Here is a 13,737-nt window from a genome sequence, read left to right as displayed (position 1 = left end):
CATCATTTCTATAACCAACAACCAATTAAATTTTTTTACATCTTCCAAAATACTTTATTTCAAGAAAACCATAAGTCAAATGATTGTGTTTTTACTTTTCTTAATAAACGTGATTTTGTTTTTTCTCTTATAATTTAGGACGGGAGAGTACTTAGTTGGTGGGTATGTGCCTCCATAATTCAATTCTCAACACAAATCATTTCTTATTCATAAAACAAACTTCATTACTCACACAACTTCTTATCTACGTGGATGATGTGATCATTGTTGCTCATACTATATCCGAGTTACAACTTAGTATTAAAAATGTATTACACAATTCCTTAAAAATTAAAAATTGAGGATCATTTGAAATTTCTTTATGCTAAAAAAAAAATATTGCAAGGATTTGCTAGATGATTCAAGTATGCTATGCTCCAGGCTTGTCTCTACTCCTTCTATCACATAGAAGATTGATTGATATACTAATATATTTGAAAGAGGTTGTTCAATGCACCTTTAGTGGTGCTCCCATCTAGGTGAAAAATCAATAATGTCCGCAAAATTTGAAAGTATACATTCGGCCACACCAAAAAAGTCCACATCTCCGTGAAGTTTTAGAGCTAGGCTAAAAAGAGCCGGAAAAAACTCATGTACATCCGGACTAGGGGTCCGTTTGTTTTATCTATTTTTTAAAATGATTTTTATAGTATTACATAATTTTATGTAAACATTTTAAATTTTTTTTTAATAAAAGTTTAAAATTAATATTTGATTTGAATAGTAATTTTTAAAATATTATTTTAGATATTTTATTAAAAAAGGTTTTGGATATCAAAATTTTAAAAAATCACTTAATTTTGAAGTTATTTTAATTAATTTTTCGTAAAAATTATTTTTGAGATGTAAATTTTTCAAACAATTGTATTTTCGATTATGTATTGATCATCACTAACAAATTTTATACTGTCGATTAATGAGAAACATGTATTTAATTAAAATACTTTTAAATTTTATATTTAAAATACTGATATGATATCACATATATAAGTATTTTGATTAATTATGTGAATAATATTAAAATAATAATTTTGATTGATAGTGGAAAAGCTTTAAAACTCTTTAAAAAAATTATTATATTTTGGAAAACTATATTATAAAATGCATTTTTAAAATTCAAATCAGCATACTGCCTTTAATATTTTGGTTGCATGTCTCTCAAGGAAAAATACCGAAACATGGGGAAGGAAGTTGCTATTTTTCACAAATTAACATCCATAGGCCTTCTTCTACCAGCGGCGATCGGTGATCGAAACCCCAAACCCTAATCTGAGCAATTCGAAGAAAGAGAAAAAATGGTTCTCGCACAGTTATGCGGGAGCATTTCGCGCGCTCTTCAGCAGATGAGCAATGCCACGATCATCGATGAAAAAGTTCTGGACGAATGTCTCAACGAAATCAGTCACGCTCTTGTTCAATCCGACGTTCAAATCAAGCTCGTTCGTGACATGCAGACCAATATCAAGAACACCGTCAATCTCGCTGATGCTCATAGCAAACGCAGGATCATCCACCAGGTAACTTTTCTTCTTAATGATATAAATGCCAATTTGAACCCTTTGTAATAGTAAAACTATGTTCTTCATTCCGTTATGTTCTTGCTTACAAACAACCGTTATGTTCTTTCTTTCTCCTTTTAGTACAGTTTTATTTTACTATGTTTTTCTTTTCTGTTTAAATTTTATTGCTTTGTGCTTTAGATTATTTAACTATTAAGTATGAAAGTCTCTTTAATTTGGTGCATTTTTCTATTTTTGAGTATTCATCTTACTTTACACACTGATATTTAGTCTTTTATATTTTACTGTACACGACTCAACCTTTATCTTTGGAAGAAGTGGATATCTAATACTAAAAATTGATCTTAGAATTTTGTAGAGGCTTGGATTTTGTGGTGATGTGTCGATAGCAAGTTAATCTGTAATTGATCTTATGAATTCATTTGATTGTAGGCTTTGTTCAATGAACTCTGCAGTATCTTGGATCCTGGAAAGCCCTCTTTCACTCCCAAAAAAGGAAAAGCAAGTGTTGTCATGTTCGTTGGTTTAAAAGGTGTTTTTCAATTAAATATGTTTACCTGCTCTTTGTTCATATTATACTTCTATGTTCAATTTATGCAAATGATACTGGGATGCATACTAACAAATCAAAGCATGTATACTATTAGTTTATTACTGATAGGGGTGTGCAAAATATCCGGTTTTGATGTCCAAATCCATAACCAAACCTAAACCACTTTTAAATATCCGGATATAATTGAATGGTTATTAACCGGTTTAGTTATTAATGGTTTGGTTATCCATTCGTATAATCCGGATATAATTAAATGGTTATTAACCGGTTAAATTATTTTGGATTCGGTTATAATCCGGTTATTATCCAAATCCAAATATTTTAATTCTCAAAATATTAATTTTTTTTTGAAAAAAAATATTTTCGAAAAAAATAATTTTTAAAATTGGATTTTTTTAAAAAACCGGTTATATAACCATAACCAAATTTATAACCGGTTTTATAACCAGTTTTGATTAAAATATGGTTATGGTTATAAATCCAAACCATTTAAATGGTTTTAAAATGGTTATGGTTTGGTTTTTGAAAATAACCAAGCACACCCCTAATTACTGATGCTTGAGATATGTGTATTTCACAAGCAATATGTGGCTTTCCTTATAATTATTGTTTGTCCATTTCTTTCCAATAAAAAAAGCATTTGCACGTATTGATGGGTGCTTATATAATGAATTTAGGATCTGGGAAAACTACTACCTGTACAAAATATGCATTTTATCATCAAAGGAAAGGCTGGAAGCCGGCTCTAGTATGTGCTGATACATTCAGAGCTGGTGCGTTTGATCACTTGAAGCAAAATGCAACTATAGCTAAGATCCCTTTCTATGGAAGGTACTCATGCCATTTGTTAATCGTTATTATAGATTAATATTGTATGTAAAGTAAACTCAAAATCTTCTGCAGGTGCTTTTACCTTATTCATGACTTGTGGGAAGTGAATTGATGAGGGCAGTTGAATTAAACTTGAGGTTATTATTGTTTTACATTTATTAGACATGCTTCATACATGGCTTTTGAAAACAAATTCAAGGTTGTGTATGTTGATGAGCACAAAGCCAGTTTTTATTTCCATATTGGATTTTGTCATGGTTAGGTAGATTCTCGTTAAATAGATTTTGAAACTATGAGACGGATAATATTTCATGAAAACTGGCCGATTCATTTTAGAAAGACTTTATGATATTAAGATTTTCTTCTAGAAGAATTATGTATAGTTGTTTGAAATTGGATTTGCTTTGTAGGAAAAAAATATGATAGGCAACTACTTTTTAGGAAAAAAATGACATTTTTGGCTTTCTAGGCAGTAACGACTTTTCGTGCTTTATTTGGGTCAATAAATAACCAAGGACAGTGGTGAGATTGGGGATGTCCAATAACAATTGCCAAGTCCAAGGCCTTTTCAAATGTCACGGCCTTTTCAAATTCTGTTGTTCTTTTTTGCAAAAAAAGGCAAGAAAGCTAAGGAAAATGGAAATTTTTAGTCAATTTTTTTTTGAAATAAAAGAATATATATATATATATATATATATATATATATATATATATATATATATATATATATATATATATATATATATTTCAAAAACAATTACAAACAATGCGATCTACCGATCCAGCAAACAATCAAAACAAAACAGTAAACCTCTACTACATAATAAGTAGAGCAAGTTTACTTCTATACATGGTTCTCATCCATCCCCTATACAATATAGTATCAATAATATTTCTAGCTAATTTCGTGTGGTCAACTATCGAATTTGTGTCGAAGATCTTGGAATTTCTGTACATCCAAATCCCGTGAACCGTTTCGGCTATAGCAAACTTTAGCATGCTATGAGTAAATCCTTTTCGTTTTGCGTGCCTTGTTATCCAAATAATCTCCTCTTTCCAAGGGAGAGGATCATGATCCAGCTCGAGCCATTCAAGAACAATCTTCCATATACCATATGTTATCCTGCAGGAAAATAACAGGTGGTTAATGTCCTCCACAGCTGCATTACAAAGGCTGCAGTGATCATCTTGCAGCAAGCCCAGCCTTTTCAATCTAGCTTTGGTTGCTAGTCTCTCTTGGCAAGCCAACCACAAACATACAACAGATATAGGCCTAGCAGAGTTGTGCTGAATAACATGGCTCCAGCTGACAGTGTTATCATCATGAAGTTGTATAACTTTGTCATTGAAAATTTCTGCTTCTGCTGCATCTCCAACCACAGCTGCTGATGATTTAAAGCCTCATCCCTATTTGCCATAATTTCTTTCATGATCCAAGAGCTTGTGGAGGGGAGAGTGATGTACCATACAGTATTACTCTTCAAAGTAAGCTTGCACCCACTTCACCCACATATTATCCATCTTCATGCTAATGTTCCATAAACACTTCAGCATGGCTACTTTGTTCCACAGACCCATGTTGATAATATTCAAACCTCCTTGCTTAATAGGATAGCAAACTCGATTCCAGGCCACTGGGCTTTTCCTACTTTTGTCCTTACTTGTCCACACAAATGCTCTACATATTGCTTCAATTTTTTTAATGACAGTTTTAGGAATAGGGAACACATCATCCAATACTGAGTGATTGCCAGAAAGATGCTTTTTACTAGCAGGACTCTGCCACCTATGCTGAGGAGCTTTGTCGACCAGTGCCGAATTCTGCCAACAATTTTCTCAATCAAAGGGATTGGTGATTGGGTACAAACTTTCTCATAGACAAGCTATGTCGTTGTTCGGTTGGAAGATAAGAATACATAATAAAACCAAAAATTAGAAGCATTATTTTTTTATTTATCCCAAGAATCTATTTGGATTTCTCTTATGCTTTTGATTTCTCCTTTTTTACTCTAGTTTTGAGGTCAGAGGAGGAGTCCATATTCCATCATTTATATTGTCCTTACAACTCTTCGCTTTTATATAAATCTCATTTGCTTGAATAATTTGTTTCGTTGCCATGCCCTATTATTACTTTGCAGCTATATGGAGTCAGATCCTGTGAAAATTGCCGTGGAAGGTGTGGAAAGATTCAGGAAAGAAAACTGTGATCTTATAATTGTTGATACTAGTGGGCGGAACAAACAAGAAGCTGCTTTTTTTGAAGAAATGTGTCAAGTTTCTGAAGCAACGGTATTTTCTATTGACACTGAATGCATCAATGTCTGTTTCCAAAAGCCAGTAATCTCTAATATCTTTTATTTGCATTGATTCAGAAGCCAGATCTTGTTATCTTTGTCATAGATAGCAGTATCGGTCAGGCTGCTTTTGATCAGGCTCAAGCATTTAAACAGAGTGCTGCAGTTGGAGCTGTCATTATCACTAAAATGGATGGCCATGCAAAGGGTGGTGGTGCACTTAGTGCGTAAGTATAACCGGATATAATCAATTATACGTATATGATATAATACCAACTTTTATAAACATGATGCTTGCGCGCGATTGTGTTATGATAATCTAATTTTGTTATTGTCATCATCATTTGTAAATCTAATCTTGATTTATTTTTTATTTTTAGTGTTGCGGCTACAAAGAGTCCTGTCATATTCATTGGAACTGGAGAACACATGGATGAATTTGAAGTTTTTGATGTTAAACCATTTGTCAATCGTCTATTAGGTATGTACTTATGAGTTTTAGGATATGCCTCACTTTTTCAAGCTTGTATACGGATCTGTCAGTTCCCTTAATCTTAATCTTCAGCAGCGTTTTGAACTAGGCATGGGAGACTCTTCTGGGTTCGTGGACCAAATCCATGAAGTTGTTACTATGGATCAACAACCTGAACTGCCTCAAATGCTGTCAGAAGGACACTTTACCTTGAGGGTTATGAACGAGCAGTTTCAGAAAATTCTCAAAATGGATCCCATTGGCCAGGTTACCACCCTATTATATTTAAGAATGTAGTATGCACATATTAGTTTACATTTGATCCTCACTTGGTGTGAAAAGACTTTGGTCGATTTTGTTTACAATTTACATTAATTCTCCTTTGATACACTAAACTAGATGTTCTTGTATAACGAGGGGCTGCTCTCGTGTTTTCTTTGGGGGACTAATTAATGGTTGATTTATATAGGAATTTTCTATGCTGCCTGGATTTAGTTCTATAGTAATGCGAAAAGCACAGCTTTACATGACGATGATGGACTCAATGACAAATGAAGGCATGCATTGGAACTTTTTTTTTTCCGAATTATTTAGGAAGATTGACGTTATGTGCACTAAATTCCCCGTTGTCATTGGAGTAGCACACCTTCATATGCTAACCTTTAATTGCTAGCGTGTTTCAGAGTTAGATAGTTCAGAGCCACAGCTCATGTCCGTGTCACAAATGATACAAATAGCTCAAGATTCTGGTCGACAAGTTAGGGAAGTACTGGAGATGATGGAAGTGTACAAAGGTATGGCAAAGATAAGGAGCAAAGTGAAAGAGCATAAGACACTCGCAGAGTTAGGTGGGAGCATTTCGCGCGCTCTTCAGCAGATGAGCAATGCCACAATCATCGATGAAAATGTTCTCGATGAATGTCTCAACAAAATCACTAGCGCTCTTGTTCAATCCGATGTTCAATACAAGCTCATTCGTGACATGCTAACCAATATCAAGAACATCGTCAATCTCGCTGATGGTCATAACAAACGCAGTATCATCCACCAGGTAACTTTTTTTCCCTCTTTTCTTAAGGATACAAATGCCAATTTGAACCCTTTTTAAGAGTAAAAATATTTCTTCATTCCGTTATGTTCTTGCTTACAAACAATCGTTATGTTCTTTCTCCTTTAGTACAGTTTTATTTTACTTTGTTTTCCTTTTTTGTTTAAATTGTATTGCTCTGTGCTTTAGATTCTTTAATTATTAAGTATGAAAGTCTCTTTAATTTGGTGCATTTTTCTATTTTTGAGTATTCATCTTTACTTTACACACTGATATTTAGGGAGTCGTAGCAACGTTATATGGGTTTAATTACATATTTTACTCTACACGACTCAACCTTTATATTTGGAAGAAATAGATATCTAATACTAAAAAGTGATCTTCGAATTTAGTAGAGGCTTGTATTTTGTGGTGATTTATCGATAGCAGGTTAATGTAGTTGACAATTATCGTGACTGCTCCTTATGTTAACTCATCTGTAATATTTTATGAATTCATTTGATTTTAGGCCGTGTTCAATGAACTCTGCAATATCTTGGATCCTGGAAAGCCCTCTTTCACCCTCAAAAAAGGAAAAGCAAGTGTTGTCATGGTCGTTGGTTTACAAGGTGTTTTTCAGTTAAATATGTTTACCTGCTCTTTGTCCATATTATACTTATATGCCTAATTTATGCAAATGATAGCGGGATGCAAATTAACAAATCAAAGCACGTATACTAACTATTTATTACTGATACTTGTGATATGTGCATTTGGCAAGCAATATGTGGCTTTCCTTACAATTATTGTTTGTCCATTTCTTTCCAATAAAAAAAAGCATATGCACGTATTGATGGGTGCTTATATAATGAATTTAGGATCTGGGAAAACTACTACCTGTACAAAATATGCATTTTATCATCAAAGGAAAGGCTGGAGGCCGGCTCTAGTATGTGCTGATACATTCAGAGCTGGTGCGTTTGATCAGTTGAAGCAAAATGCAACTACAGCTAAGGTCCCTTTCTATGGAAGGTACTCTTGCCATTTGTTAATCGTTATTATAGATTAATACTGTAGGTAAAGTAAACTCAAAATCTTCTACAGGTACGTTTTCCTTATTCATGACTTGTGGGAAGTGAATTGATGGTGGAAGTTGAATTGAACTCGAGGTTATTATTGTTTTACATTTATTAGACATGCTTCATACATGACTTTTGATAACAAACTCAAGGTTGTGTATGTTGATGAGCACAAAGCCAGTTTATATTTCCATATTGGATTTTGTCATGGTTAGGTATATTCGTTAAGTAGATTTTGAAGCTACGAGACGGATAATATTTTATGAAAACTGGCCGATTCATTTTGGAAAGACGAAATGATATGAAGATTTGCTTCTAGAAGAATCATGTATAGCTGTTTGAAATCGATTTGCTTTGAAGCTTACATCGACTTAGACTTAGGCAACTGCTTTTTAGGAAAAAAAATGACATTTTTGGCTTTCTAGGCAGTAACGGCGTTTCGTGCTTTATTTGGGTCAATAAATCACCAAGGACAGTGGTGAGATTGGGGATGTCCAATCATATTTAACAATTGCCATGTCCAAAGCTTCTATTTGGCTCCCCTCCAGCCAAATGTTGTGGCATTTTCAATTTCTGTTGTTCTATTTTGCAAAAAGAGGCAAGAAAACTAAGGAAAATGGAAATTCTTAGTCAACTAAAAACACGGAGGATTGGTGATTGGTTACATTCTTTCTCATAGACAAGCTATGTTGTTGTTCGGCTGGAAGATAAGAATTCATAATAAAACCAAAAATTAGAAGCATTATTTTTTTATTTATCCCAAGAATCTATTTGGATTTCTCTTATGCTTTTGATATCTCCTTTTTTACTCTAGTTTTGCGGTCAGAGGAGGAGTCCATAATTCATCATTTATATTGTCCTTACCACTCTTAGCTTTTATATAAATCTCATTTGCTTGAATAATTTGTTTGGTTGCCATCCCCAATTATTACTTTGCAGCTACATGGAGTCAGATCCTGTGAAAATTGCCGTGGAAGGTGTGGAAAGGTTCAAGAAAGAAAACTGTGATCTTATAATTGTTGATACTAGTGGGGGGCACAAACAAGAAGCTGCTTTTTTTGAAGAAATGCGTCAACTTTCAGAAGCAACGGTATTTTCTATCGATACTGAGTGCATCAATGTCTGTTTCCAAAAGCCAGTTATCTCTAATATCTTTAATTTGCATTGATCCAGAAACCAGATCTTGTTATCATGGTCTTGGATAGCACTATCGGTCAGGCTGCTTTTGATCAGGCTCAAGCATTTAAACAGAGTGCTGCAGTTGGCGCTGTCATTATCACTAAAATGGATGGGCATGCAAAGGGTGGTGGTGCACTTAGTGCGTAAGTATTACCAGATATAATCAATTATACGTATATGATATAATACCTACTTCTATAAATATGATGCTTGCACGCGATTGTGTTATGATAATCTAATTTTGTTATTGTCGTCATCATTTGTTAATCTAATCTTGATTCATTTTTTATGTTTAGTGTTGCGGCTACAAAGAGTCCTGTCATATTCCTTGGAACTGGAGAACACATGGATGAATTTGAAGCTTATAATGTTAAGCCATTTGTCAGTCGTCTATTAGGTATGTACTCTTTGGTTTTCATCCCGACACGAGTTTTAGGATATGCCTCACTTTTTCAAGCATGCATACGGATGTGTCAGTTCCCTTAATATTAATCTTCAGCCGTGTTTTGAACTAGGCATGGGAGACTCTTCTTGGTTCATGGACCATATCCACGAAGTTGTTCCTATGGATCAACAACCTGAACTGCCTCAAATGCTGTCAGAAGGACACTTTACCTTGAGGATTATGTACGAGCAGTTTCAGAATATTCACAAAATGGATTACATTGGCCAGGTTACCATCCTATTATATTAGTTTACATTTGATCCTCACTTGGTGGCAAAAGACTTTGGTCGATTTTGTTTACAATTTACATTAATTCTCCTTTGGTGCACTAAACTGGATGGTTCTTGTATAACGAGGGGCTGCTCTCGTGTTTTCTTTGGGGGACTAATTAATGGTTGATTTTATATAGGTTTTTTCTAAGCTACCTGGATCTAGTTCTGAGTTAATGGCAAAATGGCAGCTTTACATGACGATAATGGATTCAATGACAAATGAAGGCAAGCATTGGAACTTTTTTTTTTGGAATTATTTAGGAAGATTGACGTAATGAGCACTAAATTCCCTGTTGTCATTGTAATAGCACACCTTCGCATGCTAACCTTTAATTGCTAGCTTGTTTCAGAGTTAGATAGTTCAGAGCCACAGCTTTACATGACTGGGTTTCGAATGATGCAAATAGCTCAAGATTCTGGTCAAGAAGTTAGGGAAGTAAGGGAGATGATGAAAGTGTACAAAGGTATGGCAAAGATAAGGAGCAAAGTGAAAGAGCTTAAAACACAAAGCTTGATGAAACAGATGGGATCGTCTTCTATAGATTCATAGAGCATCAATATCAGGAGCTTTTAACCGTGCCTACCCAATTATCTAGGACATTGTCGGATGCTTTTGGCTTTAAAAGACCATCTTTAATTTGTAAAATATTGCCATGCTAGAAAACGTTCTTTACTTTTTAATTGGATTAAAAAGAGTGATATAATTGATCTATTATATGTTGGTTTTTATTTAATCTATTTTTTTTCCAAAGATTGTAGATATAATTTATCATTGTTATTGTATGATGTTAACCAATGTTGTGAAACCCGTAAATCGGATTAGAATCGGGAGAAGGGTAATAGTTCGTAACTCGGATAATCGTAACACGGATCGTAAGATCCTACCAAAATAGATGACCATAGATCGGAAAAGGATCGTAATACAAAACCGTCGGATCGTAACCTCAAACATAAAGATTAAAATTCAAAACTCAAACAATTCAACATGGAATTCAAACAGAAACAAATCACATAACTTGAAACAAAACAAATCAAATAAGTTCAAACAGAAGCAAACAAATCACATAACTTGAAACAAAACAAATCAAATAAGTTCAAACAGAAGCAAATAATTCAAACAGAAGCAAATAACTTAATCCTAATGTAAAACTATTACTCTAGATATCTATGATATTATTCAATCCTAAATCAGGGAAATCATCCTCCATATGATCTTCATTCTCATTAATTTCATCTTCAGCATGACCAATGTCATTAGGAATCTCCAAATCATCTCCTAGTGCAGCACCAATACCACCATTAGCATTTTCTTCTCCAACTTCAATTGGAGCATCCAAATCCGAATCTGAATTATCTTCAACATTATCCACAACCCATTCATCATCAGAAGCAAGATCATCAATGTCATAATCCTTTCCTTTCCTAGCTTGCTTCTTCTTGTTTAGTCTTGAATTTACCATCACAAAGACCACATCATTCATGGTCTTCTGCTTTAAACGATTCCTTTTCTTGGTGTGGACCTAAATATTTATAAAATTAATTAAAACACAATAATTTAAAAAACAAAGTACAAATTAGTTTATAAATTTTGAAATCTTACTCTCTCAAAGGCGCTCCAATTGCGTTCACAGCCGGATGAGCTACATGTCAAGCTCAATATTCGAATAGCAAACCTTTGCAACTCCGGACATGTATCACCATACAATTCCCACCACTGTGCCAGAGTTTTGGTCTTAAGTGCACATGTAGCTAATTCACTACCAAACATTCTAACTTTACTTTTGAATTCCTCCAATTGAGCATCAATCTTAATTCTTTCATCCCTGTTTTCCACCATCCTTTTTAAGCACTCATACATTCCCTCCTTAACTTCATAATCAGCCTTAAAAGTAGGACTATAGTGCATCACAGGGTTAAGGTAATAACCGGCGGCATGCAATGGCCTGTGCAGCTGTTTATCCCATCTTTTGTCAATGATTTCCCATAAGGGAGTGTAGCTAAGAGAGACAAAAAAATAGAAATAATTATTCCATTGAAGTGTATAAATTTCAAAACCAAACAAGTAAGTGAAAAATGAAAGATAATTACCTCCTCTGAACCCCGTTGAAGCCAGTTTGTATCTTCTCTTTAGCTTGATCCATTGCTTCATAAATGGATCCCATGGCTGGCTTTTCATCAGAGTCTACCATGCGCAGCACACTGATTAAGGGAAATGCACCCCTCAAACAGATGATGATATTTTTCCAAAATCCCTTATCTGTAATCTGATTTTCAACAAAAACTCCATCATTCGACTTTGAAAAAGCACTAGATTTCCACTGCTGAGATGTGAACATTCTTATCAATGCTCCCTTATTGTCATTCAAGCATCCTAAGGTTAAATAGGAAGTGGCAAAGCGAGTGGCAGCAGGTCTAATCAAGTCTCCACCTTTAGTAAAATGATGCAATAAAGACATAAGGCCAGTTCTTGAATAGATATAAGTTGTAATTCTTTTACCAGTAGTGATTGTCTCCTTGTGGAGGGGTATGTTTTTCTCAAAATCCTCCAGCATCAAGTCGATGCAGTGAGCGGCATAAGGTGTCCAATACAAGTGCTTCCGCTTCTGCATTAACAATTCGCCTATTGCCTTATAGTTTGCTGCATTGTCCGTGACGACTTGAACAACGTTTTCTTCCCCAATCTCATCAACAATCTCGTCCATCATCTTGAATACTTTATCAGCTGTCTTGGTGATGTCTGATGCATCAATAGACTTAAGGAAAATAGTTCCCTTAGGACTATTTACCAAAAAAATTAAGTATAGTTCTCCTCCTTCGGTCCGTCCACCCATCTGTCATAATGGTGCATCCTGTTTTCTTCCAAACAGCTTTATGTTCTTCCAAAATCAGCTTTGTTGCTTCAACCTGTTTGTTCAAATATGTCACCCTTAGCTCATGGTATGATGTTGGCTTAAATCCTATACCATGTCGGGCAATAGAAGCACCCATCTTCAGAAATTCTACACTCTTTACTGCATTGAAAGGAATAGCATTGTTGTAAAAGAAAGAAGCAATATCCATGCATGCATCTTCCCTCACACTCTTCTTGAAAATGCTATTGATAGTAGTTTGATTGTTCTTTCTCTTAAAAAGATTGGCTGCACCATCAGCATCTGCAAAGAATTTTCTTTTTCCGGTTTCATCCGCCGATTCAACAATGACATTAATTTGTTCCTCAAACTCTGCAGTTTGTGTTTTCTTAACAAGTTTTTGTTGCAAGGATGCAACAACATCCAACATCTGAACCTTAACTTCAATTGGAATGCATAAGCAGGCTACAACATCCTTTTGTGTTCCAGCCAAATGGTGCTTCAAACGGTAAACACCTCTTGAGATGATCTTCTCATAGTATTTGCATTTGATTTTCCTTCTAGTTGCATCTACTGCAACACCATGGTTCCAAGCAATGTCACTTTTCATTCCAGCAGTGTTTCTATTCTGTCTAACATTACCTCCAGTTCCAACACTGACAATTGTTGCAGAACTTGCAGCAGAACTTCCACCAATCACAGGTTGTGAAGACATTTTCAGAATTACAAATCAAATGAGGGTGAAAAAAAGGGAAACAGAACAAAGAGGTAACTGGTAGTATGATGACAGAGAGGGAGATAATTTGGTTTTATAGTGAGAGATGGAGGGAAATGTTTGTTCACTTGGAGGGATAAATGTGTCCATAACTCTTCAACTGCTTGCTTCAAATTTAGGGAAAAAAGTTGGAAGGCCACGATGATTCAAAGAAAGAAAGAAAGCTTTAATTATTTATTTAAAAAAAATGGAACGGTGGGTGGAAGGTTAAGAAAGAAAGAAAGTTTTAATTATTTATTAAAAAAAAATGAAACGGTGGGTGGAAGGTCAAGAAAGAGGTTTAATTTAAAAATAGGAAAATGAAACGGTGGCTTTTAATACGTGGCTTTTAATGAGTCTTGTGAAAAAAAAATGAGTCTTGTGCAAAAAAAAAGGAAAAGGCAACTTTTAATACGTGGCTTT

At 34.5% G+C, this 13,737-nt stretch overlaps 1 protein-coding gene and 1 pseudogene across 3 annotated transcripts; one reads left to right on the top strand and one right to left on the bottom strand.

Annotated features, from left to right (window-relative positions):
- Nucleotides 1-1,199: 1,199 nt before the first annotated feature.
- On the top strand, nucleotides 1,200-10,415 carry LOC131651801 (signal recognition particle subunit SRP54 2-like). Of its 3 annotated transcripts, XM_058921504.1 has the most exons (17): nucleotides 1,203-1,556; nucleotides 1,992-2,091; nucleotides 2,790-2,943; nucleotides 5,082-5,232; nucleotides 5,316-5,464; nucleotides 5,618-5,718; nucleotides 5,819-5,976; nucleotides 6,179-6,266; nucleotides 6,393-6,760; nucleotides 7,266-7,365; nucleotides 7,615-7,768; nucleotides 8,755-8,905; nucleotides 8,989-9,137; nucleotides 9,291-9,391; nucleotides 9,510-9,667; nucleotides 9,849-9,936; nucleotides 10,062-10,415. In XM_058921504.1, exons 1-17 carry the CDS (start codon nucleotides 1,335-1,337, stop codon nucleotides 10,259-10,261), a joined length of 2,592 nt encoding a protein of 863 aa, XP_058777487.1. In that variant the 5' UTR covers nucleotides 1,203-1,334; the 3' UTR covers nucleotides 10,262-10,415. The 3 variants fall into 3 exon arrangements, 2 of the variants coding, with proteins under 2 accessions (XP_058777488.1, XP_058777487.1); XR_009298494.1 differs by lacking the exons at nucleotides 9,291-9,391; nucleotides 9,510-9,667; nucleotides 9,849-9,936; nucleotides 10,062-10,415 and having other exon boundaries at nucleotides 1,200-1,556; nucleotides 8,769-8,905; nucleotides 8,989-9,127; XM_058921505.1 differs by lacking the exons at nucleotides 8,989-9,137; nucleotides 9,291-9,391; nucleotides 9,510-9,667; nucleotides 9,849-9,936; nucleotides 10,062-10,415 and having other exon boundaries at nucleotides 1,200-1,556; nucleotides 7,841-8,759.
- A 101-nt stretch (nucleotides 10,416-10,516) lies between these two features.
- LOC131651803 (uncharacterized) lies at nucleotides 10,517-13,517 on the bottom strand (annotated as a pseudogene).
- Between the last annotated feature and the right edge of the window lie 220 nt (nucleotides 13,518-13,737).

Source organism: Vicia villosa, linkage group LG2 (genome assembly GCF_029867415.1).
Source record: "Vicia villosa cultivar HV-30 ecotype Madison, WI linkage group LG2, Vvil1.0, whole genome shotgun sequence".
NCBI lineage: Eukaryota > Viridiplantae > Streptophyta > Magnoliopsida > Fabales > Fabaceae > Vicia > Vicia villosa.
This window is presented reverse-complemented; position numbering and strand designations above follow the sequence as displayed.